The 25,534-nt window shown below is 60.4% G+C and overlaps 2 protein-coding genes across 4 annotated transcripts in view; both read right to left on the reverse strand.

Annotated features, from left to right (window-relative positions):
- The window catches only part of LOC309388120 (phospholipid-transporting ATPase ID-like), a 52,239-nt gene extending 49,897 nt beyond the window's left edge, over positions 1-2,342 (reverse strand). The window contains exon 1 of the mRNA XM_081945155.1: positions 1,802-2,342. Coding sequence (XP_081801281.1) covers positions 1,802-2,327 — 526 coding nt within the window. The 5' untranslated portion in view covers positions 2,328-2,342. The remainder of the gene's footprint in view (positions 1-1,801) is intronic.
- A 1,385-nt stretch (positions 2,343-3,727) lies between these two features.
- The window catches only part of UNC13B (unc-13 homolog B), a 167,232-nt gene continuing 145,425 nt past the window's right edge, over positions 3,728-25,534 (reverse strand). For 2 of the 3 annotated variants that reach the window (XM_081942076.1, XM_081942074.1), the window contains 14 exons: positions 25,406-25,532; positions 22,310-22,406; positions 14,629-14,772; positions 14,448-14,525; positions 13,896-13,973; positions 10,075-10,163; positions 9,043-9,186; positions 8,209-8,332; positions 7,380-7,436; positions 6,389-6,469; positions 6,035-6,182; positions 5,303-5,395; positions 4,982-5,141; positions 3,728-4,692 (listed from right to left, as the gene is read on the reverse strand). In XM_081942076.1, the coding sequence (XP_081798202.1) occupies positions 4,407-4,692; positions 4,982-5,141; positions 5,303-5,395; positions 6,035-6,182; positions 6,389-6,469; positions 7,380-7,436; positions 8,209-8,332; positions 9,043-9,186; positions 10,075-10,163; positions 13,896-13,973; positions 14,448-14,525; positions 14,629-14,772; positions 22,310-22,406; positions 25,406-25,532 (1,706 nt within the window). In that variant the 3' untranslated portion in view covers positions 3,728-4,406. The remainder of the gene's footprint in view (positions 4,693-4,981; positions 5,142-5,302; positions 5,396-6,034; positions 6,183-6,388; positions 6,470-7,379; positions 7,437-8,208; positions 8,333-9,042; positions 9,187-10,074; positions 10,164-13,895; positions 13,974-14,447; positions 14,526-14,628; positions 14,773-22,309; positions 22,407-25,405; positions 25,533-25,534) is intronic. The other variant, XM_081942075.1, reaches the window with a different exon arrangement.

The following is a 25,534-nucleotide window of genomic DNA, read 5'->3' on the forward strand; positions in this document are numbered from 1 at the left end:
AATTATGAAAGGAGAAAAAGAGCTTTTTAATAGTTAAATCCCTCTTGGTGGTGTTTAGCTTATCCCACACATGAAGACATTCTATATCGCTTTTTTTGATCTTCTTTTATTTTGCCCAAGAAGAAAATAAGTTTTATTTACCAGTTTCAGTCATTAGTACAAAATTAAAACAAAACAGACTCTGAGAATTTTAGCACAGGGCAAAAAGAAACCCTGAACTCAAGTCCAAAAGCAACACCCCCTCCATGGGTCAAACTGTGTGGTGGGTGCAAGGGGGATTCCTCTCAGCCCCCCCCCCCCATTCCAGGGAGGCTCCTAAACTCAGGCACTGAAATGAGACCAGGAATGGGGTTCAATTCACTGTGTGATGCACAACCGCTCCCTTGGCAGGAGGAGGGGGGGGCTCATCCCGAAGGGCCCGCCAGAGCCTCTCCCTGACCAAGCAAGTTACCAGGGCTTGGGAAACAGCCTGGCACCGTGATGAGTGACAGGTCCAGGCCAGCCTCTCCAGAGCTTCCAGAGCCAGCTGCCTTGGGTCCCTGGGGATGCCACCAGCGGCAGGGACTGGCACCCAGCAGCATGACAGCAGCAGAAAAGCCTCCTGCCATAGCTTTTGCCCCTGAAGCTGCACCGGGTGATGAGGCCCTTGATTGCCCATCAGACCCCGGGTTGCCTGGCGGGAAGAGGAGGAAGTTGCGCCTGGTTGCCCTCGGCTTCCCCTTTTGTCTTGGGGAGGCCTGGGGGGTCCCTGGCTCACGGCCTGGGCAAGCCGCTCAGCACAGTCCAATCCCTGCCGGTCCCGGGAGCAGCGGGTCGCTCTCAGGCAAAGAGGCCGAGGCGGAGGAGCCTCGCTCTGCGGTGCTGGCCGGCGGGTCTCCCTGGCCCTCCGGGCAGGCACCGGGACCGAGGGACACGTGGGGCGCTTTCGCAAGGCTGCCCAGCGCCGCGCCATAGATGGAAGCGCCGCGGCTCCTGCAGCCTCGGGAGGGAGGAGCTGCGCGCTTAGCCAGGCTGGGAAGCCCAGGCGGAGAGAGGCGGGGGGGGGGGTGTCCTCTCCCAAGAACAGCAGGAGCAGCAACAGGCACCCGGGGGGGGGGGGTGTCAGCTGGGGACAGAATCAGCCTGGGGTCGGCGGGTGGGCCGCTGCGTTCCTGGCTGGCAGGGGCTCCGGAGTTCTGGGGAGCCCCGATGGGCGCCGCTCCCGCCTTCGGGCCCCTTGTCTGAAGTCCTGGAAAGCGTCCCGCCATCGGCACTGCCAGGCAAAGGACGGGGGGGGGGGGGACGACGGGAGAGCGGAGCCCGCGGGCAGAGGGGGGTCGCCCAGAGGGGAGCCCGGCTGCTGCGGCCGTCGAGCTGCGAGCTTCTCTGGGGCTGCGCGGCTCCCCAAGGCCGGATTCTCCCGGGACGAGCGAGGGGGCGCGCGGCGGCCCAGGGGTTCCGGCCCGGGAGACGGACCAAGATGCGCCACTGTCCGACGGCACTCCCGGACTGTGCCCGGCCGGTGCCCCCCAGCTATGAGAGGTCGGCACTGCCCGGGCTGGCCCCAAACCCGCCCCCGCCCCGCTCCCGTCTCCGAGCAGCCCTCGGGGGGCAGAGCAGAAGCGCCTCCTCCGGCCCCCGCCTGAGGAAAAGGCGCCGTGCCCCGGGGGGCCCTGGAAGCTGCGCTCCGGACGCCCCTCGGACCCCCGACCCCAGGGCGGGCTTCCCGCGGGCGCCCTGTTGGCGAGGGCCGCGGCTCTTCCTGGGAAGCGTCTAGAGACCCTCCTGGTCGTCCGAGCGCCGCGGGTCGGGGCTGGCTTACCGTCGGCGGCTCTGCCCCGTCCAGGCACCGCCGGCCCGCCCGCCTTCCCTTCCTCCGCTCCCTTCGGCTCCGGGCGCTGCTTCGGGACGGCGCGGGCAGAGCTGGGCCCGGTCTGTCGCCTCCTTGACAGCCGCTTCTCCGGGACTCGGGACGGGCGAGGGCGCCCTCGGCTCTCCTCCGCCTTGCTCCGCTCGGGGCGGGGAGGCGGCGGCCGGTGCTTTCCCTGCTTCCTGTCGATAGGAAAGGGCTTTCGCTTCCTTCGCCGCCGACTCCGAGCGTTGAGCGGGCGGCGGGGCCGCGCAGTCCGGGCCGGAACGAAGGCCAGCAAGCGGGCAGGGCCGGGGCCGGCGGAAGGCAGTGCGGTGGCGGCCTGCGTTCCTGCTGAAAGACCCCTCACCCCGCAGCCTTCCCGGGCATGTTGAGGGGTAAATCTCCCCCCCCCCAACCACCGTAGACCCAGTTCTGAAAGGAGCGGGGTGGGTGGGTGGAGGGGGAGAAGCTGCCCACGGGAGATCAGGGTCTGCATTGCCCGGACAAAGGGAGCCCCCACCCCAGGCCGAGGGGTCCCACAGCAGCACCCGGGGCAACTGCCTCAGCTGGGCTCCTCTGCCAGCTCCGAGGGCCCACCAGAGGAATGCACAGATGCTGCGGGGGGGGCTCTTCACCCCCTTTCATGTTCAGCAGCAAAGGAGGGGGTGTCAGCAGCCAAGCAGGAGAGCCTGCAGGGGAGGGGGTCAAGGGGCGCATAAGGGGCTGGGGGTTGTTGAGACAGTGGGTGCAGTAGGGAGGATGCCCAGTGCCCGGCATTCTGCCCTCTGCCTTGGGTGAATTTGTGGCCAGTGACGGCAGGAGGCGGCAGGCCTGGTGGAGACCTGTTGGTTGGGCCAAAGGCCGCCCCAGCAGGTGGGAAGCCACACCTGGAAAGGCTAGACATGAGATTCCCCCCCAGATCCTTTCCCCTCCCACGCAGGCTGGTCCTCTGGGGATCCCCTGGGCGCCCCATGCTGGCCAGCTGGCACTGGCTTCCCCACAGCAGAGAGAATGCCGGGCTGCCCATGGCGAGAGGCCCTGCCTGGGCTTCTCCCAGCAATGGCTGAATCCTTCTTGGGCCTCAAGAGCCCCCAGGCCCCTGGGTCTCCCTCGCAGTGGGCTTGTCTGCACCCAATGGGGCCCTTGGTGGGACTGGGGACCGTCAGGGGCTCCGTCTGGCTGGTCATGTCTCAGGCAAGTGGTCAATAAAGCCGGGGGGGGGGGGGAGCCATTGGCCTGGCTTCAAGCCACACAGAAGTTAAATTCCTCTTTGGATGCAGCACCACTCCTGCGGCCTCCAGCGGGAGGAATGGCCGTCCCCTCCTCTTCTTCAGCAGGGGAGAAGACTTTCCCTCTCCCCAACGGGGATTCCGGCATTGCTTGGAGTTTGGGGCAAAATTAAAGTGAGTTCCCCCACCCCCTCCCCGGGACAGCCACTGCTTGGCGATGCCAAGATTGCCCCCCCTCAAAGAAAACCCCATTTTGGGGCAATGGAGCCACTGGGGGAGATTTAGGCCTCTTCCGGTTGCTTTGCTGGATTGGCCGGAGCAGCTGCCTAGAGAGGGATCCCCCAGAAGCCCCTCCCTCCACTCACTGGGGAGGGAAGATGGGGGCTCTCTGGAGCAATAGCCCCTCCCCAGAGACACTAGCAACAGGAACCCCCTGAGTGGTGGCCGGGCACAAGGGCCACAGGAAGGCCTGCCAGGCCAGTGTTATGCAGGAGGACGGGGACCTCCGGTGGGTAAGAGCGATGGCAGCCGTCTTCAGAGTTGGTGGGCCTGGGTGAGCTCAAGCGTTGCCCGTCTCCTCTGCAGTTGTTGTGCCAAGAGGCTCTCGGGAGATATCCGGTCCCTCGCGATGCCCATGTCCCCAGCCGCCAAAGGCCACAGGTGCGAATGCCACTAACAGTCCTTTATTCAAGGCTACACTTCCTGCAACGGTGGTACACTCAAGGGGAGTTAAAACAGCACTTTTGTATCACACATATCGACAACAGCTACGCAGCGCCTAGAAGCGTTCTGAGAAAGACCGAGAAGCTGTAAAAGGTCAAGAGGAAAAGGGAAGCCCCCTCCTCTCGCCCGCAATGGAGGACAGCAGAGTTCGCACCAGGCCACGTCCCCTCCTCGTGCCCCACAGCCACTGGGGCCAAGCAGCTCTCAGAAGAGGACGAGGGGCCAACGGCCCTCCGGGGCTCCATCCGCCGGCCTCTCCAGGCGAGTGCCCTTCCCAGACCCTGAGACCCTCGTCACGGCCGAGTCAAGGCTCAGCTGGGCTCACAAGCCCCTTCCCTGCCTGCCTGCGGCTTGCCCGAGTGGCGGGAATGTGGGGCCGGGTCTTCGGTCGCCTGTCCCTCCCCCTGGAGGGCATGTGTTGCCCCCACTCCTTGTGCACAGCTGCTGAAGCAGGAAGGGGTCCTTGTCCCCCATCCCCCCCAGGCCCGATCCATCCCAGAGACTCCCTTGGTAAGGAAGGTGTCACAGGGGCTCCCAAGCGGCTCCTGGGGTGCCCAGGGGAAATGGGTGTGGCTGCTGCCCTGTGTGTGTCTGGCCCAAGCAGTCCGAAACGGAGACCAGGATCACCTCCCTTCTTCTGGGGAGCGGGACTCAGACTTGAGCTTGACAAACTCCTTGGCCACTTCGTCATTGGTCCTTTGCGAGAGGATCCTCAGAATGGTCATCCCCGTGTCGTCCATGTGGATCCTCCGGCCCAGGGGGCACCCGCAGGCACAGCTGCCCTTCTCCACCACCTCCCGCAGCTGCAGCACGGCGATGCCCAGCACCCGGTCCTCACGGGCAAAGCAGTAGTCCTTCAGGCACACCTGCAGCTCGTAGGCGTCCGGCCCGTCCTCATTGCCCAGGACGCTGCAGGGCAGAAAGCGGGAGAGGGTCAGCCGGGTGGCAGCAGGCAGTGGGGAGGGTCTGGGTCCTCCTGACCCTTGGGGGGGGGTGCCGTTTCCTTTAATATGACTGCAGAAGGAGAACCTGCTCCCGTCCAGGTGGGAAGGAAGCCTCCAGGAGACGGAAAAAGGGAGCCCGGCTGAGTGTGGGGGCAGGGAAGGAGGGGCCAGGGCAGGGCGCAGGTGGGGCACCCCATGGAGGGGGAAGAGTGGCAGAGACTGCCCCTCCCCAGGAAAGAGGCCGGGGGACTTACAAGTGGAAGGTCTCGTTGTACTTGGGGGCCCAGTTGTTGCTCTTGGACTTGGTGGTGAATTTCCGCTTCTTGTCGCTTTGGTGTGGCCCAATCATGGTGACCTCCACAAAGGGCCGGAACATGCCGCTGGTTTGCCACTTCAGATCATTGGCAGCCACAACTGCCATGACAAAGGGAGAGGGTGAGGCCTCCCCAATGCAGGCAGGGTGCTCTTCCATGCCCTATGTAACGGGGGCCCCCCAGGAGCTCCACCTGCCCTCCCTCCTGCCGCTGGCAGGGCGCTTCCTGGTGGGCAAGGATGCCAGGATGCCAGCTGCTTACCTTTCACAGTGACCTTGTGCTCCCCACTGCCTGGGTGCGTGTAGAGATCTACCTGGACGGACACTTCGCCCACGGTGCCCTCTGCTCCGGAGCCTGAGAGGGCAGAGGGAGGAATTGGCATGGCTGCCATGGGGATGCGTGGGGGGCTGCTTGCACTCAGCTGCCCCTCCCGGAGGCTCCTTCCTGAAGTGGCGGTTGGGGAAGATGAGGAGAGGCTGCCCCTTGCCTGAGGGAGGGGCATGGGTCTCTGTGGAGGGTCTTGGCCCCCTCCCCCCAGGGCTTAGGCCTCCTAGAGACCATTCCTCATTTCTCTTGGCTTTGAAGACCCATGCTCCCCGGCCTCCTGCACCCTGAAGCCAGGCCCCCATGGGAGGCGAGTCCCTCAGAAGCAGGGAGGGGGGAGGCCCCTCCTGCCTGTCTTGAACGGAGCCTCTTTGCCTGGGATGCTGCAGAAGGGGCCCTGGGGACCTAGTCAGGAGGGGCCCCGGGGACATTCCCTGCTCCAGACCGTCCTCAGCTGCAATTCCAGGATGGCTGCTGCTGTTTCAGCCGCTGCGGAGAGGATCCCTCCCCCCAATCCCTCCACAGGACTCTCCTGCGGGGGGCCCCCACTGCAGCCCATTCCAGCCTCCCCCAGTCTCCGGTTGCTCTGGGAGTGTGGCCAACATGGAAGCTGTTCCCTGGTGGGGGTGGGGGCCCCAGTGCGCCAATCTGCCTCCACCCCCTCTGCACCTTGTGCCGTCTGTGTCTGGACGAAAGTCTTGATGAGGGTGTCGGTGGTATGAGTGTAGAGCGAGAGGGCGTAGCGCAGCGACTGCAGCTCTGAGCTCTTGTCCAGGAAGGCCTTCTTCAGCCCATTCCCCCCGGCATGGAAGTATTGCTGGGGGGGGGGGGAAACAAAGAGGGTCACACCCGGAACAAAGGCTCCTCCGCAGGGCAGCCCCTTCTGAGTGGAACGGGAGTCCTCTCCCTGCCCCCATTGCTGCCATGTAGGGGCCACCAAGGGGGCTGCCCCCCCACCCCCAATCTGTGTGAATCCCTGCTTGGCCATTCTGCCTCCCCGGCACAGGAAGGGAAGAGACTCACTTTAATGGTGTCCAGCGCCAGTTCCAGCACATCGCACTGCTTGGGGCTGAGGTTCCGCGTTTCCTCCCGGACCATGTGATCCTGGAAGGGAAACCCGCAGGGTGAGCAGGGAGGGGGCCACCCACCCCGGGGGCTTCTCAGGGCCGAGGAAATGCAGCACAGGAGCTGGGAAGGTGGGAGGGCAGAGGCTGGAGCAGCAGACATCAGCCACAGGGAGCTGGCGGGAGGACAAGCAGCGCAAGCAGCAGCTGGGAGGGGCCTTCCTCCAGACCCCAAGGCACATGAGAGAGGGCCCCCCAGGGAAACTGAGGAAAGACCTTCCGCCCCTCATGGCTGGTGCTTCTCTCTTGGGGCCAAAGTCTGAGGGGGGAGGCCGTCCCCAACGGGAGCCCAGAGGGCACTCTCCACCTTTCCCTAAGTTTCCGTAGACGCTGCTTGGGCTCCTCGGGTGACGGCCGGATCTCAACTCCTCCTGAGCTCGGGGGGGGGGGGGGAAGGGACTGGCCAAGCACCGTGTCCGAAAGGGCCCCCCTACGGCGCTGCTGCTTTCCCCTGCGCCTCTCCTGGGCTGAGCGGAAGCCTTCTGCCCAGGGAGGCCCAGCCCCACCTCAAGGGCCCAGCCATGCCATGGGAGGAAATGTGGGAGGACCTGCATCTCTCCAGAGTTGGTGCTGAGGCTCCCTTCCTTCCCAGCCTACCTCCCCCTCCCCGGTCCTTGCAGAAGGGCTTGATCTACCAAGAACCCCCCCCTCAATTCCCCCTTTTCCCTGTGAAGGCCAACCCCCATCCAGGCCACTGGGGCAGAGGCGGTCCGGGGGCCTCCCTTGGGGCAGGGACGATGCTGGAGGCAAGACAGTATGGGGCCTGGATGGGGAGGTGGTGGGACGGACAGACTCTGCCAGACATGCGACGCGAGGCTCTTGTGCAAGGCTGAAGACACGGGGAGGGGCTGGGGGCACGCATGCGGCAGCTGCTCCCCCACACCTAATACCTTCAGCTTGGATAAATGGCCCAGTTCTTTAGCAGCACTGAATATCAGCTGGGTCCCCTGGTGAGGATGAGCAGGAGAAGGTGGAAGACAGAAGGAAGAACATTAAAAACTCCAGAGAAACGCAGAGAAACTCTGTCCTGGCCACCAGAAAACCTCGGCCACTTGGCCCAACAGCCTCCCCCCGCCCTGCCCCCCCCGGCTGCCAGAACCAAGAACCGCTGCTTGGTCCAGGAGCTCCTGGGGGGGGGCACCAAATTCTGAGAGCAGTTGTGTGTCCCCCCCCCCATCTCTCCGGGAAGCCCCCCCACTCCTCCAGGCCCTGCCATCCCAGTCGCATCAGGCAGCTGAAGTTTTCGTTGGTGGCTCAAAAGTGGAAGGAAGGGAAGGAAGGAAGAACCAGAATTTGTAGCCTCTTTTCAGCTTTGGGAAAAGGGAAAGTTTCCCCCTTAGGAGTCACGGGAGTTGGGGGTGGGGAGAGTTCTCTGCAGTAGTTTAGATTTTTAATTTTAATTTTATATATATATATATAGGTACAAGCCTGAAATGCAGCCTTTGTTCAAACGGATGCAACATTTTTGAAGCTGAGAAAACACTCCGATTGGGAATAAAAGAGGCTTTGCAGGGGGCTTCCGGCTAGGACCCCCAGTTCAGCCTCAGACACAGCTGCAGCCCCCCACCCCCGAGGCCCCCACTGGAAAGGGCCCACGGTCGGCTGGCCTCGAGGCTCCTGCTCCCTCTGGTCCCACAGCCTCTTCCCCTCCCCCCCAAAGACCCAGAGCCCAGCCTGCCCCGGACCAGGAGGAGGGGGAGGGAGACGGTGGGGGCTCACCGTGTGATCCGTGAGGGGGGGCAGCACAATCAGCCTCTCCAGAGTGTCCATCACAACCCGCCAGAGATCCTTCAGCAGCCGCTTCAGCACCGTCTTCTCACAGACGTCGGCAAAGAGGGTCAGGCTGTGGGGAGAAAGGGGGTGGGGCATCGGAGGGGGGGGCAGCTGTCACTCTCCAAAGCCTCAACCTGGCCTCGGACCTAAACAGGGACTGGACCGCATGGTGTCAGGGGGGCCTGTTGCCTGCCATGCGCTGAACGTTGTGCCACCCAAAGAGGCCGCCAACGCTCAGCCTCTGCAAATGAGCCAAGAGGGCAAGGGGAAGGGGCAGGGCTCCCACGGGGGCTCAGTGGGTCCATATGAGGGTCCAGCAGGACTCCCTGGAGGAGGAAAGAGCTGGTGGGGGAGAGGTGAGCAGAACTAACGTCGCCTCAGAAGAACCTGAGAAGCTGCTGGGGCCCCCGACCCCTCGGCTGGAGCCTCCACAACGCTTTCGCCCACTGACACATGCCAGCAGCACAGGTGTTGCCCCCCCCCCCAGAGCAGAGAGAGGGGGGCTGGGCAGAACCTCCCTCCTGGCCCCTTAAAATCGGGGTTGGGAGGGGCCGAGGCTTCAGCTCAGCTGGGGACGCAGAGACTCTCCCACCACCTGCACTGCTTGCAGGGGCCCCCTTCCATCCGCCCCCCCCCACCAGCCCCTCCCCTCAGAGGAGGTGTGGACCTATGAGAGCCCCCTGGATGGCCCTCCTCCCAAGGGCCCCACCCCCTAGCCAAGTGGGCCTGGAGCCCCCGCTGAGGGGCCCCTGGGGAAGACGCACTGGCCCCCGCCCTTACTTTCCGTCCAGGAAGTCCATCAGAGGCCTCAGGACGTTGTCTGCGTCTTGGGCTGCAGTGTTGGGGCCGCTGTTCCCGGCCCCTTTGACCTGGCCCAGGACCTCCGACATCTGCTTCACACACTCCTCGATGCGGGGCTGGAAACTGAGCACGAGGGGCAAGGTCACCCCCAGGGCCTCTTCAGGCTGTGCCCGTCTCCCCAGGACAGAGCGGCCTCTCCACGTGCCCCGCTCCTCCTTCTAGGGGGGCTGGCTCTTCTGCCCCACCAGGGCTTGGCAGACTGCAGGGCCAGAAGGGCCCCGAAGGGGAACCACCTTCGTCCCTGGAAAGACACGACCCCTGCACCCCCCCCAGCCCCCTTCTGAGTCCTGTGGGGGGACAACCTCCCTTCCGATTTAACTTCCGCACTCCCAGCCCCCAACGCTCAGGGAAGCCACGGCTGATTCCTCCCGGTGGCTCAGTGGCGGACACTGAATCTTAAGGCGCTTAAAGGTCTACGGATCGACCGTTTGAGACCCAGGTGCCGCAGGAGGGAGGGAGCTACCGTCACTGGGCTCAGCTCCTGCAGTTTGAAAGAAGGGACGTGCAGGGAGATAGATACAGGCACCGCATCTAAGCGTGCAGTACGGGAAGTGGGTTCCGTGTTTCACCGCAGGCTCTACGATGCAGCGTGATGGCATGTGGGCCACATGGCCACGGAAACATCTCTGGACAATGCTAAGAAACGGGGATGAGCACCAGCCTAAAATCGGTCACAACTAGCCGAGTAAAAACCACAGTGAGACCTTTATTTCACTTTCTTTTGGCTCAAGAAATGCAAACCTAGGAAATGTGGATGGATTTCACGCTTCGGAAATCAAGTTTCCTTCGTGCTCCAAGAGCCAAATGCCCATCGCTCCACTTTGTTTGGGGCAGAAAGAGGCAAGGAGAGCAATAAGCAGAATCCCCCCACCCCCGTCCTTCTTTCGGGGCTCTGCTTTCCCTCCTCCTGCCCAGGGCCAGGACAGACGGGGGGGGGGGGGGGTGTCCCACCTGTTTCCGAAGGTGGTGCTGAGCTCATCCAGGACGTTGTTCAGCTTCACCTGCAGCTCCTTCAGGGAGTCGCTGGCCTCGGGGTCCAGCTGCCAAGAGAGGAAGGCTGAGTAGGGGAACAGGGGCCGGACTCCCTGCGCCCTGGACGTTGCTGTGGGGCAGGAGGACCTGCTCCCTGCCAGGAACAGGCCGGCGTGCCATTGGGGCCAGCAGCTGCTAAGAATGGCGAGGCTGGAGAACCCTCCCCCCCCATGTGGCCCTGCCACCCTCGGCCACTGCTTGGAGAAGGAGCGAGGGCAAGGCTGGTGTGTGCGTGCGTGTAAAGGGCTCAGTCCGCCTCTAGGACGCCCCCTTCCCAACTCTGCTCTGAAAATAGCAATCCCCCCTCCCTAGCTCTCAGCCCGCCCTTGCCCCATCCTCACAGGGGGCCCCTGCCTTTCAGAGTAGGGCTGGCCAAGGCTCCCTCTTACACCCCCCCCAATCTGGAGCCCCAGAAAGGAGCTGGCCCCTCCCACCCGATCTGGAGCGAGCTGTGGGGGTGGGGTGGGGGGCTTGCAAGGCACCAGAGCCAGGACTGGAGTCCCCCATCTCCGCATGGCAGTTGTTCACTCGGGCTGCAAGAGACCTCCGGGGCCTTGCCATGTGAGGGCAGCCTGGGCCTTGTGTGCCTGGCCCCACAAGCAGCCGGGCAGTGCAAGGGAACCACTGTCCACTCTGAGGAGGGCAGGGAGGGGCCGGCCATGCTGGGCCTCCTTTCAACCGCATGGATGCTGCTGGGGGGCCCTGAAGGAGACCACGCTGCCCAGGGGCCAGCAGGCACAGGGGCGCCCCTCCCAGGACAAGGACACCCTCTTGCTGACTGAGTGCCAAGACCAAGGGAGAGCCCAGCTCCTGGGCCATCTCAGAGCCAGGCACCGCCTGCACCCAGCTCCCCCAGACCCTGCAGGAAGCAGGGAAGAGCAGCGGGGCTGAACTCTGCAGCTAAGGGGCACTCACACCAAGCTGGGACCCTCAAGAGGGAAGGATCCCACTCCCACAAGCCCCCACAGATGGAGGTGAGAGCTGCCCCTGGCAGCACATGACCTGACTCACCCTGGGAACAGACAGCGGGCATCCCTTAAAATGTCCCTTGAAAGTTGGGGGGGGGGAAGAAGAGGAGGAGGAGGGAGGAGGAGGAAGGCCTCGGCCCTTTATGCAACATACGGCTAAATAATGTGTAAGGCAGGGGAGCAGCTACGTCCGTCCGTGTATGTGTTTGTGTGTCCCCTCATCAGATTTCCCTCTGGGATCCTGCTGGGGAAGGGGCAGGGAAATGCCGGGGAGGGGCCTTTGGAGGCGGGAGGGTGGCCTCCTGCCTGACCCCCTGGGCTCTTTGTGCCAGGCTCCAAGGGGGCTGCCCGGTTCCTTCCTCAACCCCGCCCCCCACTTGCAAGCTGGAGACGGGGGCCCCAGCAGGCACCGAAGGGGACCAGAGCAATTCTGGAGGTGGAGACGCCCTGACGCTATAATTCCAGACGCCTCGTGCGGCCAATGCCAGCTCTATTTATATTGAAACCGAAGTGTCATTTTTTGCACCTCCTTCCTTCCCACAGAGGAAGCGACAGCTACAGGCCCCCCCTCTTTGTGGTGGGAGGGATGCTTCCCCCCCTTCAGGGCTGCGCTTCAAAAATTTCAGCAATTAATAGTAAAAGAAGTTGTGTCAAGTATAGAAAATATATGAACAGTTAATATAATTGAGTTAAATAAATCAGGATGAGGATTGTTATAGACGTTTGAGGTATTGGAAATGAAGCTTAAACGGGTTGAATAATGAACGTGATTGCAAATTTTAAATGTTGGCAGAAAATATTTGTACCCAGGCGACATAATGCTTAATGGAAAGTGGAATTTTGTTATCAAAATAAAAAATATATATTCAGCAACAGGTTCTCTGCCCGGTTGCTGGGTGGGCGTGGCCTAGTCGGCCTCCTGCACCACAGCGGGTGGGTGGGTGTTTTCGCCTTCTGGGGGCTTTCCTGGAGTCTCTGGGAGGGGGAAAACTGCCTCAGCCGGGCTCTCCCTCTCCCGGAGCCTCCGCACGGGGCCTGCACTTTCCTGGCATCCAAAACAGGCCGCGTGGAGACTCCTGGGAGGGGAGGGGCCGTCCAGGGGTGGGATCTGGAGGTTCTCCGAACTGGCAGTAACGTTAGCTATGGGTTCTCCCAAAACCGGCCGAACCCGTAGTAGCCCCTGCCCCCTTCCTTGGCAACAGATGGGCCCCCGGATGAGGCTGCTGACTTGGGACCTTCTGGGGAGGGGCCCTTGCCCCCCTCCCCCCCTCGCCCCTTCTCTTCCTCTTCCTTTCACCTGCCTTTGTCCCCCTCCCCCCCTTTCTCGTGGCGCCTGTGGGCTCTTGCCTGTTTCTGGACAAGGGGGGGCGCGAAGGGGGGGAACTGTTCTATCAGTTGGGCATCGATCCATTTTGGAACCAGAAATCTCTTATTTCAGGGGCAACCCCTCCTCTTGAGGGACAATTCAACCAGTACAAAGGAAACTCAGATGACACCAACTGTGAGGTGGGAGAATGGTTTTCCCTCCACAGGGCATCCAGGCTCTGCAAAGGTGCACTGAGAAGTGGGGAATCCACAGGTGGGGCAGGGAACCCTCCCCCTTTGCCTTGAGATGGGGGGATGCTCACCCACCTGGGGGGAGGGGAGGGGGGGTCTGGGTTCCCAGCTGCCCCCAGAGCCCCTCCATCAGCCAAGAGCCGCCGGGGGACCCCCGATTTGCCCTAGGCAGGAGAGGCTGGGTCGGAAGAAGAGCTCCACCCTTGCCTAGAACGGTGGGCTCGCTCTGCCCACAAGAACAGGCCACTCATACACCTGCTAACCTGGCAGCCATGGAAGCTGAGGGACAGGGCGCAGGGACACACAGCTCCGCCCGCCTTGTGCCCATTCGGCAGCCATCAGCATCCGAAGGAGCCAGCGAGGACCACGGGAGGCCATGCAGACTCTGCCTCCCTCCTCCATCCACCTGCAGAGCTTCTATCTGCCAGTCATGGCAGTTCCCTGGGCAGGAGGGGTTTGCCCTGCCCGTCTTCTTCTTGGGGCTGATGGGGGGGGGGGGCTGGACCGAGGCGCCCAGCTGGCTTCATGCCCAAGGCAGGGTGTTTGGATGGTCTCCACGTGTCTCATCTGTGCAGTTCTGGCCTCTTTCTCTTCCTGCCCAGAGGCCGGGGGGCAGAGAGGCTCCTTCCTGCCCTGCTGCTACCAGGGTCGTGACGGAGCCCTTCCTAGATAGGTTCACTCTTTTCCTTCCGAGAGAAGTGCCCGTGCCAGTGCAAGCCTCCGCCTGCCACGGCCACGAAAGGCACCCACCATCCTCCCAATGGTTAGCGAGGGAAAGGCCGAGCAGTGGGGGTCAGACAAGGCCCCCAGGAAAAGGTTCCGGGAGAGGAGGGGCCCCAAGGGAGAGGGGCTCAAGGCGGCCCGACAGACGGACGGCTGTGCTCAGGGCCACCAAAGTGGCTGGGAAAGAAAGCTCCCTTGGAAGCCCAGCCCACCAGGGAGATGAGACCCAAGGGGTAGGCGTAAGGAACGCCCCGAATCCCCTCTAGCCGTGGCAGCCGAGAGGGCCTCCCGCAAGGCCCCCTCAAGCCAGACCCCCCCCTCAGCCTCTTCCAAAGACCCCCAGCCATCTTCTAAAGGAGGCCACCTTGGCTGCCAGCAGAGAAGGGAGACCTCCCCCTCCCCCCACTGGCCTTGGCCACCCCAGAAGGCCCCTCCCCCACCCTCTGGCCCAAGTGGAGGCCGGGTGAGCTCCTGCTCCAGCCTCAGACTCACCTCTTTGGCCCCCATGGCCTCAAACATCTTCTCCAGCTGCACCCTCAGCTGCTGGACGTTGTTCATCAGGATGCAGGGCTGAGGGAGGGAGGGGGGCAAAGGGCCGTCAGCTTCCAAGGAGGAAGAGGCAGCTCCAGAGTTCAGCCAATGGCTGCCTTCCTTCCCCAGGGCCCCCTGGAGCAAGAAGCCCAACTGCTACCCAAGGTCTGGGTGGGCAGACCTGCCCCTTTTCTGGCCCCAGGGATGATGGGGGGAGGGGCATGCTGTCCGTGGTTCTTGATCCAAGTTGGACTGGAGCCCTGCCCCCCCCATTGCAGCCCCCACCCAGGGAAGGCCCCCCCCCCCCCGTCTCCCAGCAGACGCCTCCCGAGGCCCATGGGGTTAAGAGCGTCTCTGCCCAGGACTTCCTGCATCGGCCCAGCCCTTGTTGGAGGCAGCCAGCTGCTCCCGGCACGTCTCACGATGGTGAGTTCCAAAACTAAACCTCCCCTTTTCTTGAGCCTCTTGACCCCAGAGGGGTGGGGCCTGGGCCGAGTCAGGCCAGGGACTCACCACTTTCTCCTTGGAGCAGAAGCTCTGGAAGTCCTTGGAGACGATCTCCGCATACTGCACCAGCACCTTCCCAATGGTCTGCAAGGAGAGCAGAGACCTCAATTCAACCTTCCCGGGAGGGGAAGCAGGGGGGCCTGGAGGGAGGCGTGTTCGCAAAGACCAAAGTGGGGGGGAGGGGTACCTTGGAAAAGCGTCGCATGTAATGAGCCACAATGGTCGGATCGGGACATTCCAGCTTCTTGATGATCTCAAAACTCTGATTGAGCTGGGTGAAGATATCGACCACCGAGCAGGAGAAGAGGGCATGCTCCGACGTCTGCTGGAACTGATCCCCGAAAGAGAGAGAGGGGGGGGAGGGAGGGAGGGAAGGAGGGAGAGGGAGGGAGGGGGGAGGGAGAGAGAGGGGGGGAGGGAGGGAGAAAGAGAGGGAGGGAGAGAGAGGGAGAGAGAGAGGGGGAGGGAGAGGGGAGAGAGAGGGAGAGAGGGGGAGGGAGAGAGAGAGGGAGGGAGAGAGGGGGGGGGAGGGAGGGAGGGAAGGAGGGAGAGGGAGGGAGGGGGGAGGGAGAGAGAGGGGGGGAGGGAGGGAGAAAGAGAGGGAGGGAGAGAGAGGGAGAGAGAGAGGGGGAGGGAGGGAGAGAGAGGGAGAGAGGGGGAGGGAGAGAGAGAGGGAGGGAGAGGGGGAGGGAGAGAGGGGGGAGAGAGGGAGGGGGAGAGAGGGAGGGAGAGAGAGGGAGGGAGAGGGAGGGAGAGAGGGGGGAGGGAGAGGGAGGGAGAGAGATAGAGGGAGGGAGAGGGAGGGAGAGAGAGGGGGGAGGGAGAGAGAGATAGAGGGAGGGAGGAAGAGGGAGAGGGGGAGAGAGAGAGAAGGGGAGAGAGAGAGAGCAGCCATCACCTTCTTTGTAACTGTGGCTTGTATCTTTTGGGATTCATATTGATATTGTTTCCTGATTGCTTATTTGTACCCTATGACTATCACTGAATGTTATACCTTATGATTCTTGATGAATGTATCTTGTATTTTTATGTACACTGAGAGCACCTGCACCAAAGAAAAGTTCCTTGTGTGTCCAATCACAGTTGGCCAATAAAGAATTCTAATTCTATGCTATGCTATTCCTATTCTATTAACAATTCAATTTCAATTCAATTTATTAGATTTCTAGACCGCCCCCTCTCCCCGGAGGGACTCGGGGCCGTGTACAGGAATACATTTAAAAAACCATACAAACAGTCATATACATAGCTAAAAATCAAATTAAACAACCCCTGTACAAATTTATAAAAATTAAAAACAGACCCTAAAACCAATCCTAAAAATTTAGAAATAAAACTGAGGTGGGAAAGATGGAATTAGGCCAAGCCGGCTAGCTGGAATAGGTGGGTTTTAAGTTTCTGACGGAAGGAGCGGAGATCCGTAGTCATTCTAATGTCGGGGGGGAAGGTCATTCCAGAGGGTCGGGCCCATCACAGAGAAGGCCCTTCCCCTAGGCGTCACCCGCTGGCACAGCCTAGTGGACGGCACCCAGAGGAGTCCCTCTCTGTGTGAGCGAATCGGCCGAAGGGATGTATACAATACAATAGCAGAGTTGGAAGGGACCTTGGAGGTCTTCTAGTCCAACCCCCTGCCTAGGCAGGGAACCCTATACTATTTCAGACAAATATCCAACATCTTCTTAAAGACTTCCAGTGTTGGGGCATTCACAACTTCTGGAGGGAACTTCTGTTCCACTGATTAATTGTTCTCATAGTCAGGAAATTTCTCCTCAGTTCTAGGTTGCTTCTCTCCTTGATTAGTTTCCACCCATTGCTTCTTGTTCTACCCTCAGGTGCTTTGGAGAATAGTTTGACTCCCTCTTCTTTGTGGCAACCTCTGAGATATTGGAATAATGCTATCATGTCTCCCCTAGTCCTTCTTTCTCTTAAGCTAAACATACCCAGTTCCTGCAACCGTTCTTCATATGTTTTAGCCTCCAGTCCCCTAATCCTCTTTCTTGCTCTTCTTTGCACTCTTTCTAGAGTCTCCACATCTTTTTTACATCGTGGCGACCAGAACTGAATGCAGTATTCCAAGTGTGGCCTCACCAAGGCATTATAAAGTGGTATTAACACTTCACGTGATCTTGATTCTATCCCTCTGTTGATGCAGCCTAGGACTGTGTTGGCTTTTTTGGCAGCTGCTGCAGACGGCTGGCTCATATTTAAATGATTGTCCACTAGGACTCCAAGATCCCTTTCACAGTTACTACTGTTGATCACGGTACCACCTATACCAGTGATGGCGAACCTATGGCGCACATGCCACAGGTGGCACGTGTAGCCATTTGTCAGGGCACGCAAGGCGCTGCCCTGTCATCTGGCGAGCGCACATGTGCATGCTGGCCAGCTGAGTTCACCCTTTTTTAAAGCCATTTTTTGCCCTCCACAGGTTCCAGAGGCTTTATAGGAGCCTGGGGAGGGCGAAAACAGCCTCCCGCGCCCCCCGAACGCCCTCCGGAGGCTTCAGGGACCGTCTGGAGGCTTCCCTGATGCCTCCGGAGGGCGTCCGGGGGAGCGGGGGAGGCTGTTTTCGCCCTGCCCAGGCTCCTATAAAGCCTCTGTAGCCTGGGGAGGGCGAAAAAAGCATGTAAAAATGGGGGGGTCGTGCCTGTAGTGCGCGCATGCGCATTGCATTATGGGTGCAGCACGCCCGCACACAACCCCTCTGTGCTCCCCCCACTTATCGCACGTGAGCCAAAAAAGGTTCGCCATTGCTGACCTATACTGTACCTGTGCATTCCGTTTTTCTTGCCTAAATGTAGAACCTTACTCTTTTCACCATTGAATTTCATTTTATTAGATAGTGCCCAATGTTCAAGTTTGTCAAGATCCTTCTGTATCTTAAGCCTATCTTCTGGAGTGTTGGCTATTCCTGCCAGGTTGGTGTCATCTGCAAATTTGATGAGTTCCCCATTTATTCCCTCATCCAAATCATTGATGAAGATGTTGAAGAGTACTGGGCCTAAAACAGAGCCTTGGGGTACTCCACTGCATACTTCCCTCCATGTAGATGCAGTTCCATTGAGGACTACACGTTGAGTGCGGTTGGTCAGCCAGTTATTTATATATTTATTTATTTTATTTTATTTGATTTGATTTCTAGACCGCCCCCTCTCCCCGAAGGGACTCAGGGCGGTGTACAGGTACCAAATTAAAAACCATACAAATAATAATAAATATAATTAAAATCGGATTAAACTTTAAACCCCTGTACAAGTTTATAAAAATTAAAAACTTAGCCTAAGACCAACCCGTGAAATTTAAAAATACAGACTGAGGTGGGAGAGCTGGAATTAGGCCAGGCCGGCTAGATTAAACAGGTGGGTTTTGAGCTTCTTACGGAAGGAGCGGAGATCCGTGGTTGTTCTAATATCAGGGGAAGGTCATTCCAGAGGGTCGGGCCCATCACAGAGAAGGCCCTTCCCCTGGGCGTCACCCGCTGGCACAGCCTAGTGGACGGCACCTGGAGGAGTCCCTCTCTGTGTGAGCGGATCGGCCGAAGGGATGTGTGGGGCAGGATACGATCCCGCAAATAACTAGGTCCTGTGCCATGGAGCGCTTTGAAGATAGTCAGCACCTTGAAATGCACCCGAAAAGCTACAGGTAGCCAGTGCAGCCCGCGCAGGAGAGGTGTTACGTGGGAGTATCTAGCGACTCCCGAGACTGCCTGCGCGGCCGCATTCTGAACCAACTGCAGTCTTCGGGTGCATCTTAAGGGGAGCCCCATGTAGAGAGCGTTACAGTAGTCTAGCCGGGACGTCACAAGCGCATGAGTGACTGTGCGAAGGGCGTTCCGGTCCAATAGGAGACGCAATTGGCGCACCAGGCGAACCTGGTGAAACGCCCCCCTTGCCACAGCTGTCACATGGTTGTCCATTGACAGCCGGGCATCTAGGAGGACGCCCAAATTGCGTACCCGATCCACAGGGGCCAGATGTTCACCCCCAATGGCCAGTGATGGAATCAGCTGGTTGAACCGGGGTGCCGGTAGCCACAGCCACTCCGTCTTGGACGGGTTGAGCTTGAGTCTGTTACTTCCCATCCAGATCCGTACGGCTTCCAGACACCGGGACATCACTTTGACGGCATTGTTGGGGTGGTTTGGGGTAGAGATGTACAGCTGGGTATCATCCGCGTACAGATGGTAATCTACCCCGAACCCACGAATGATCTCGCCCAGCGGCTTCATATATGCATTAAACAGGAGAGGCGAGAGGACCGACCCTTGTGGCACCCCACAAGTGAGCGGCCTCGAGGTCGACCTCTGCCCCCCTGCCAATACAAATTGCACTCGGCCAGAGAGGTAGGAGGAGAACCACTGCAAAACGGTGCCCCTCACCCCCAGCCCCTCCAGTCGATGCAATAGGATACCATGGTCGATGGTATCAAAAGCCGCCGAGAGGTCTAGTAGGACCAGGATGGAGGAGCAACCCCCATCTCTGGCCCTCCAGAGATCATCCACCAACGCGACCAATGCCGTCTCCGTGCTGTGGCCGGGCCGGAAACCGGACTGGCGTGGGTCCAGATAATCAGTTTCCTCCAAGTGGCGTGGAAACTGTTGTGCCACCACACTCTCTACAACCTTCGCCAGAAAGCAAAGGTTGGAGACGGGACGGTAGTTGGCTAACACAGCTGGGTCCAGGGAAGGCTTCTTGAGTAGGGGCCTCACCACCGCCTCTTTCAGGACGGCCGGCAAGAACCCCTCACTCAAAGAAGCGTTGACTAACTCCTGGAGCCAGCCTTGTGTGACCTCCCAGGATGCCAGTACAAGCCAGGAGGGACACGGGTCCAGTAAACATGTGGTGGCTCGCAGTCGCCTATTCCATATCGTCGGAAGTAACAGAGTCAAACTCCTCCCAGAGTGGAGCCTCAAGACCCACCTCCGACGTCCCCTCTAGACCATTAGTAGGGACCAACTCGCTTCGAATCTGAGCGATTTTGTCCTGCAGATACTCCCCAAATTCCTCTGCTCTATCCTGCAAAGGGGCTTCCCGCGGCCTCTGTTGAAGGAGGGAGCGGGTTACCCCAAACAGGGCGGCAGGGCGGTTATCTGCGGACGCAATAAGAGTGGCACAATACTGACGCTTGGCCACTCTTAACGCCACAAGGTAAGTCCGTAAATGGGCTCTCACCTGTGATCGGTCAGATTCAGAGCGTGACGATCTCCATCTGCTCTTTAGGCGTCTCTTGTGGCGCTTCATCACCCTCAGCTCCTCGGTAAACCAAGGGGCCTGGGTGGTTCGCTGCCGCAAGAGAGGCCGCAAAGGCGCAACCCGGTCCAAGGCCCCGGTGGCCGCACTGTTCCATGCAGCCACTAGGTCCTCCATCCGGGTGCGGGTCAGGGCTACAGGAAATGGCCCAAGCTCCGTCTGGAACCTATCAGGTTCCATCAGGCGTCTGGGGCGGAACCATCTTGGACATTCCGGTTCCGCCTCCCCGCGATGGGGAGTAGTGGCTGGGAAGTCGAGCCGGAGAAGTGAGTGATCTGACCATGACATGGGTGTAATAACTAAATCCCCTACTCCCAGATCACTCCACCGGCCAGAGACAAAGATAAGATCCAGTGTGTGACCTCCCTCGTGTGTGGGGCCCTGAATTACCTGGGTCAGGTCCATGGCTGTCATGGAGGCCATGAACTCCCGAGCTACCTCGGATGTCTCCCCTACCGATGGCAAGTTAAAGTGCCCCATGACCAACAGCCTGGGGGTCTCAACTGGTTACGAATCCATCTGGTGGTGATGCTGTCCAACCCACATTCTTCTACTTTATCTAGTAGTAGGTTATGGTCTACCTTATCAAATGCCTTACTGAAGTCCAAGTAAACTATATCGATGGCATTCCTCTGGTCTACTAATTTTGTCACATTATCAAAGAATGCAATAAGATTAGTCTGGCATGATCTGTCTTTGACAAACCCATGTTGGCTTTTGGCTATTACTTTGTTTGCTTCTAGGTGTTCGCAAATTCGTTGCTTGATTATCCTTTCCAGGATCTTTCCTGGCATTGAGGTCAGGCTGATAGGTCTGTAGTGCAGCAGGGCAAATGCAGCACAGAAAGTTTTCAATCTAGCTCAATGTGCTGTGAGAGTCGGTCTCTGAGCTCCAGCCAGAGCCAGGCCTGAATGCAAAGAAGTGTCCTTACAGGAGACGCGGCCAGAGCGCTGCTGGAGGACATGGAGGGAGGAACCTGGCTGAGCCTAGACTGCTCACTGCAAGGTGTCGCTCCTTCTCCCCACTTTTCAGCCATGGCCTTAAGGTAGTGATGGCGAACGTTTTTCTGCCAAAAGGGCACGCACGCAATAGCCGCCTATGCGTGCCCACCCCCATAATGCAATGCCCTCCCTGCTGGCACAGGTGCACACACCCCGCGCCCCACCCCTCTGTGTATGCACGCAGGCCTTACTGAGAGCCCCCTGGACTTCCAGTAGGCCCTTTGGGGTGTTTTTCGCCATCCACAAGCTCCGGAGGCTTTCCTGAAACATGGGGAGGGCAAAAACGGCCTCCCCCCCCCCCCAGAAGGCTGAAAATCAGTTGGCCAGCGCATGCACGCATGCTGGAGCTGACCTAGGGCAACGGCCCATGTGCCCTCAGATATGGCTCTGCGTGCCACCTGTGCCATGCGTGACACAGATTCGACATCCCTGCCCTGAGGCGACCCAGGATCTCCTGGGCAAAGTGGGCGCAGAGCTTCATCCACAGGGTGATGGGGAGGGGCCCCCAAAGGCACAAAGTCTGTCAGCTGTGCCCCACTTTGGGCCTTGCTTGAGGCGAGTCCCACGGAGGCGCCTGGGGCTGAGCTTGGCTTGGTGATCTGGAAAGAGTTGGGGTCCTGAGGAGGTGGGCGGTGGGAGACCCAGGACCTCCCTGGTTGGCTCAGGCCTAGGATGAGATTCCGGGGGTGGTGAGGGGAGTCCCCCAGGCCCTCCTTTGAGGGAGCCCTCCGGGGGGCTGCACTCTCCCCCCTCTGCAAGGACGCAACCGTTCTCCACAACGCCCAACGCCCTTTTTAGGGAAGGCTGTTGAGCAGGGCTCCCACCACGGCAGCTGCAAAGAATTCCGGAGGAAGCGGATCTTCTGGAGCCTTCAGGACCAGGAGTCAGATTAAAATGGCAGTGATGGCCTCTGAGGAGAGTGGGAGGGGCCCACCTCTCAGCAGCCTTCCATGCCATCAGCTATGGGGCTGGCCCAATGGTCATCACCCCCTTGGGAGGGTTTGGGGGACTGGAGGCAGGGGACAGAGCAGTACTGGCTCTCCTCTTTACCATCCTTCTAGGCTGCCTGTCTCCATGTCTCGAGTGGCTCTGAGTGGCATACAGTTGAGAGGGGAGAGGCCTCGCCCACAGCCCCTACTCGGGGCCCTCCCCACACCTGTGCAACATCTGGGCAAAGCTCCCTGGCGAGGGAGGCCCCAGGTTGGGAAATCCGGGTCACCTGGAACTCCACACAGGCAGAGAGAGACCGTTTGCATCCTTTCCTTAGGAATTTCCCTCTTTCCTGCCCCCTCCCCAATTCTCCCCAGGAGAATTCTCACCCGGCCCACCCACCCCTTCCTCCGAGGGCCACTTCAGCAGAGCCATTCAAAGCAAGGAGAAATGGACCTGCGCCCGAGGCTTCTCCTTCAGCACAACATGGGGGACAGCCAGAGGCCACCGCCCTGGCCCCGCTGCTTCCCAGGAGGACAGGAGGGGCATGTTGTGTGTGTGTGAAGCCAGGCTGACACACCCGAAACCCCCTCCCACAGGCCAAGCAGTGCTTCCCCCTCCCCCCCAGGGGCTGCAGGGCCCAAGGAGGGTCTCCTTCTCCCAGGCATCCGGGACCCCCACCTACCCCGTCCTTCTTGTCTCGCTCCAGAGCACCGTGCAAGAATTCCATCGAGACGTCTTCGTTCTCGTCCAGCCACTGCACCACAAAGGGCTCGAACCACCTGCCGTGGGGGGGGGGGGGAGGGAGAGGGGACACCCGTGTGAGCTCTTCTGCCCTCTGCCCTCTCAGGAAACCCCTCCCATGCCATGCCCCCCCCCAACTGACACACCACCCCAGCTGCTTCTCCGGGGATCCCCTCCACCGGTCCTCCTCCTTCCCAGCAGGCACCCCAAGCCCCCTCAGCTTCCTCTCCTGCCCTGCCAGGTAGGCCCAGGACCTTGGGGGCTTCCCTTCTGGCCTCCCATGCTTGCAGCCAGCTTAAAGTGACCCCCCCCCCCCAAGAACAGGCAAGGGAAGCTACATATGGGGAGACATGACTCCAGGGGTGAAATCCTCCCGGTTCGGCTGAAGGGAAGGGAGGATTGTCCCTGGCTCCATGGACTGGTAGTAAAATTAAGCTCCCGAGGATCACGAGCCTCAGCCGTGTCGGAAGCCTTTTCCCCTCGTTTTAGGGTGGAAAAAGTCACATGACTACATAGCCATACCCGCTCAGTCACATGACCCCCACCAAGCCACGCCCACAGAACCGGTGGGAAAAAACGTTCGATTTCCCCGTTGCCTGACTCCCCCCTCGGCCCTTCTCTTGGCTGCTGGCAGGCAGGGAGGCGGCCTTTGGGGAAAGGAGGGATGGGGGCTTTTACAGCTCCTGGGTGAAGCACAGCTAGTCTTTCGGTTACGATCCCTTGAAGATACGACTGACCCTAAAAATTGGCCTAACAACTCAGATTCAAAGTTACAACGTCCCCCCCCAGCCCCCCCCCCACGGCCAGGTGACCGTATTTTATCCACCCAGCAACAGCCCCACATTTGCAGACACCTGCAAGGACCCACAGCCACGTGGCAATGAATCCCGCTCTTTTTACTTCAAAAAAAGCCGTAACATATTTACACAGTGGTCACTATTTACGTGGTCCCTGTTTATGACTGAAACTGTGGGCTCAACAACAGTCATAAGTCAAGGGCTGCTTGGAAGTGGATAAACCCCCCTCCCCCCCTCGGTTCCATCCACTGACCCTCAGCCAAGGGAGGAAGCAGCCAAGGGCCAGGTTGGGAGGGGGCAGCAATGGCTGGGACGCAGCCACGAGTGGGAGGAGCATGTAGCTCCCTGGGGCAGAGGGAGAACCCCCCACCCCGCAAATGAGGCTGGGGGCCCTTCTAATGGAGACCCCTGAGGCCAACGTTTCTACGCCTCCCCCGGAAGTTCTTGAAGAGGCTGCGCAGGGCCAGACCTCGAATCGGAGGTGGGGGTAAGATCCCCCCCCCAAGATTGTGGGAGGAGGAAAATAAAGCCCCCCTTCCTCTCAAAGCGGGGGCAGAGCCAGGGGAGCAGAGAGCAGGGCAATCTGCCTCCGCTCCCCCCTGGAACTTCCCCACGGAGAGGCACCCCCACCTGGCCTCAGTGAGGCAGGGAGCTTCAGACAGGGAAAGGAGCACATTTTGGGAGAAATCCGTACGGACAGCTCCCGCCCGCTGTCTTTACAAAGGGCCGATGTAGGGTTAGAGTCAAGATCCTTTGCTTAGGGACAGTCGCAGCAGCCGCCCCTCATCTCGCCTCAGAGTCAGGAGGGTCCAAGCCCAAGGGGGGGGCCCTCCTTGCTGCTCATCCCCCTTTGCCTCCCCCCTCAGGGAGCTGCTTCTCCCTCCCTGCCCCCAAAGGGCCGCTGGGAAGGCGGAGAGAGGAGAGCAGCCCCCACCTCTCCTGCTCCCCCCACCCAGGATGGGCGCAGAGCCACCGCAGAGCCGCCTCTTGGGAAGAGCCGCCCCAGCAGCAGGCAGCTCCTCACAGCCGGGCCGACTGCACGGGCTGCAGTGGCAGGCAGAGTTTGTCCTGGCGGTGCTAATTATGGGCTGCTTAAACGTGCCGAGGTGACGGAGAAGGAGGTGCCAGACGCTGCTGCTACTCGGGAGCCTGAAATAACCCTCCTCTCCTGCGTCTCTCGGAAGGGAGAAGCACTCCTGGGGCCCAAAGCCAAGGGAGGCAGGGCAGCTTGGAAAGCCTCCCTTCGGAGGGGCAGAGGGGAGCAGCTGCAGGTGGGCCACCTGGATGGGAAAAAGCCCCCCACCTTCCCCACCCCCAAAAAACAGGGCAGGGACAGGAGGCGCTGGAAGGGAGACAGGGCCCTGCTGCAAAGGAAGGCCTCCCCCACACCTGGCCTCTGCCCGCCTGCTCAGACCTGGATAAAGCCCCCTCCTCATCTTTTTTACTGGTTGGAGCCCCCCAGACAAATGGATCCTTCCACTGTGATGGGCTTTGGCTGCCATTCGGAGGGGCAGAAGCAGCAAGGAAATCCCGATGTTTGCGGCAGCTGATGAAGCTGCAAAGCTGAGCGGGGTCTGTGCCTTAGCCTCTGACAGGCGCCTGTGAAAGGCAGAGGGCAGGTGGGACGGAGGGTCGCAGGAGGGCGGAGGGGCCCTGGACGCATCTAGGGCCCAGTCTCCATGCGAGGGCCGTGAGCGTGGCTGTCCGTGCCTAGTGCTGGGAGCCCTTTCGGTCTGCAGGAGGGAGCCTGGCCAGCAGCCCAGCCGAGGCACAGCAGGTCGGGTGAGAGGATGAAAGGCCTGGCCTCGAGTCCTGGGCCCTGCAAGGCCCTCCTGACTTGGCACGAGGGTGGGTGAGCAGCTCAGGGCCCAGGCCAGCGCTCGGCAGGGCTGTCCTAAAGGCGGCTGGAGTAACCTTCGCACTCAGATGGATGGAGAATGACCCCAAGCAGCTCCCGAGGAGACCCAGCCCAGTGTCCGTTCACCAGGAGCCTTAATGTCAATGGCCGGCACCAAGTCACGCATTCTCAGCCAGCCACCCAAAGGGCCTCCCAGAAGCTTGTCCTGGGCAAGAGGCGACCCACCTGCTCCTTCTCCAGCTCCTCCCTCGGGCCCCAGCAAAGCTCTCCTCCTGCCGATCCCTCGCCAAGGGAGCCCCACAAAACAGGCCTGGCATCCCCCCAACTCCCCTGGAATCCCAGGAGGGAGGGAGGAGGGACGGGGAGGGAGGGAGGGACTCACGCTGGGTACTCGGGCACGGTGCCCTGGAAGGCCGGTAGGCTGCGGAGGTACTCGTTGTAGAGCCACTTCACCTTGAAGTGCAGGTTCATGTAGTCTGAGCTCCTGCACAGCCGGTGCTTCTCGTGCTCT

This window comes from Natrix helvetica (genome assembly GCF_964273705.1).
Source record: "Natrix helvetica genome assembly, chromosome: 2".
NCBI lineage: Eukaryota > Metazoa > Chordata > Lepidosauria > Squamata > Natricidae > Natrix > Natrix helvetica.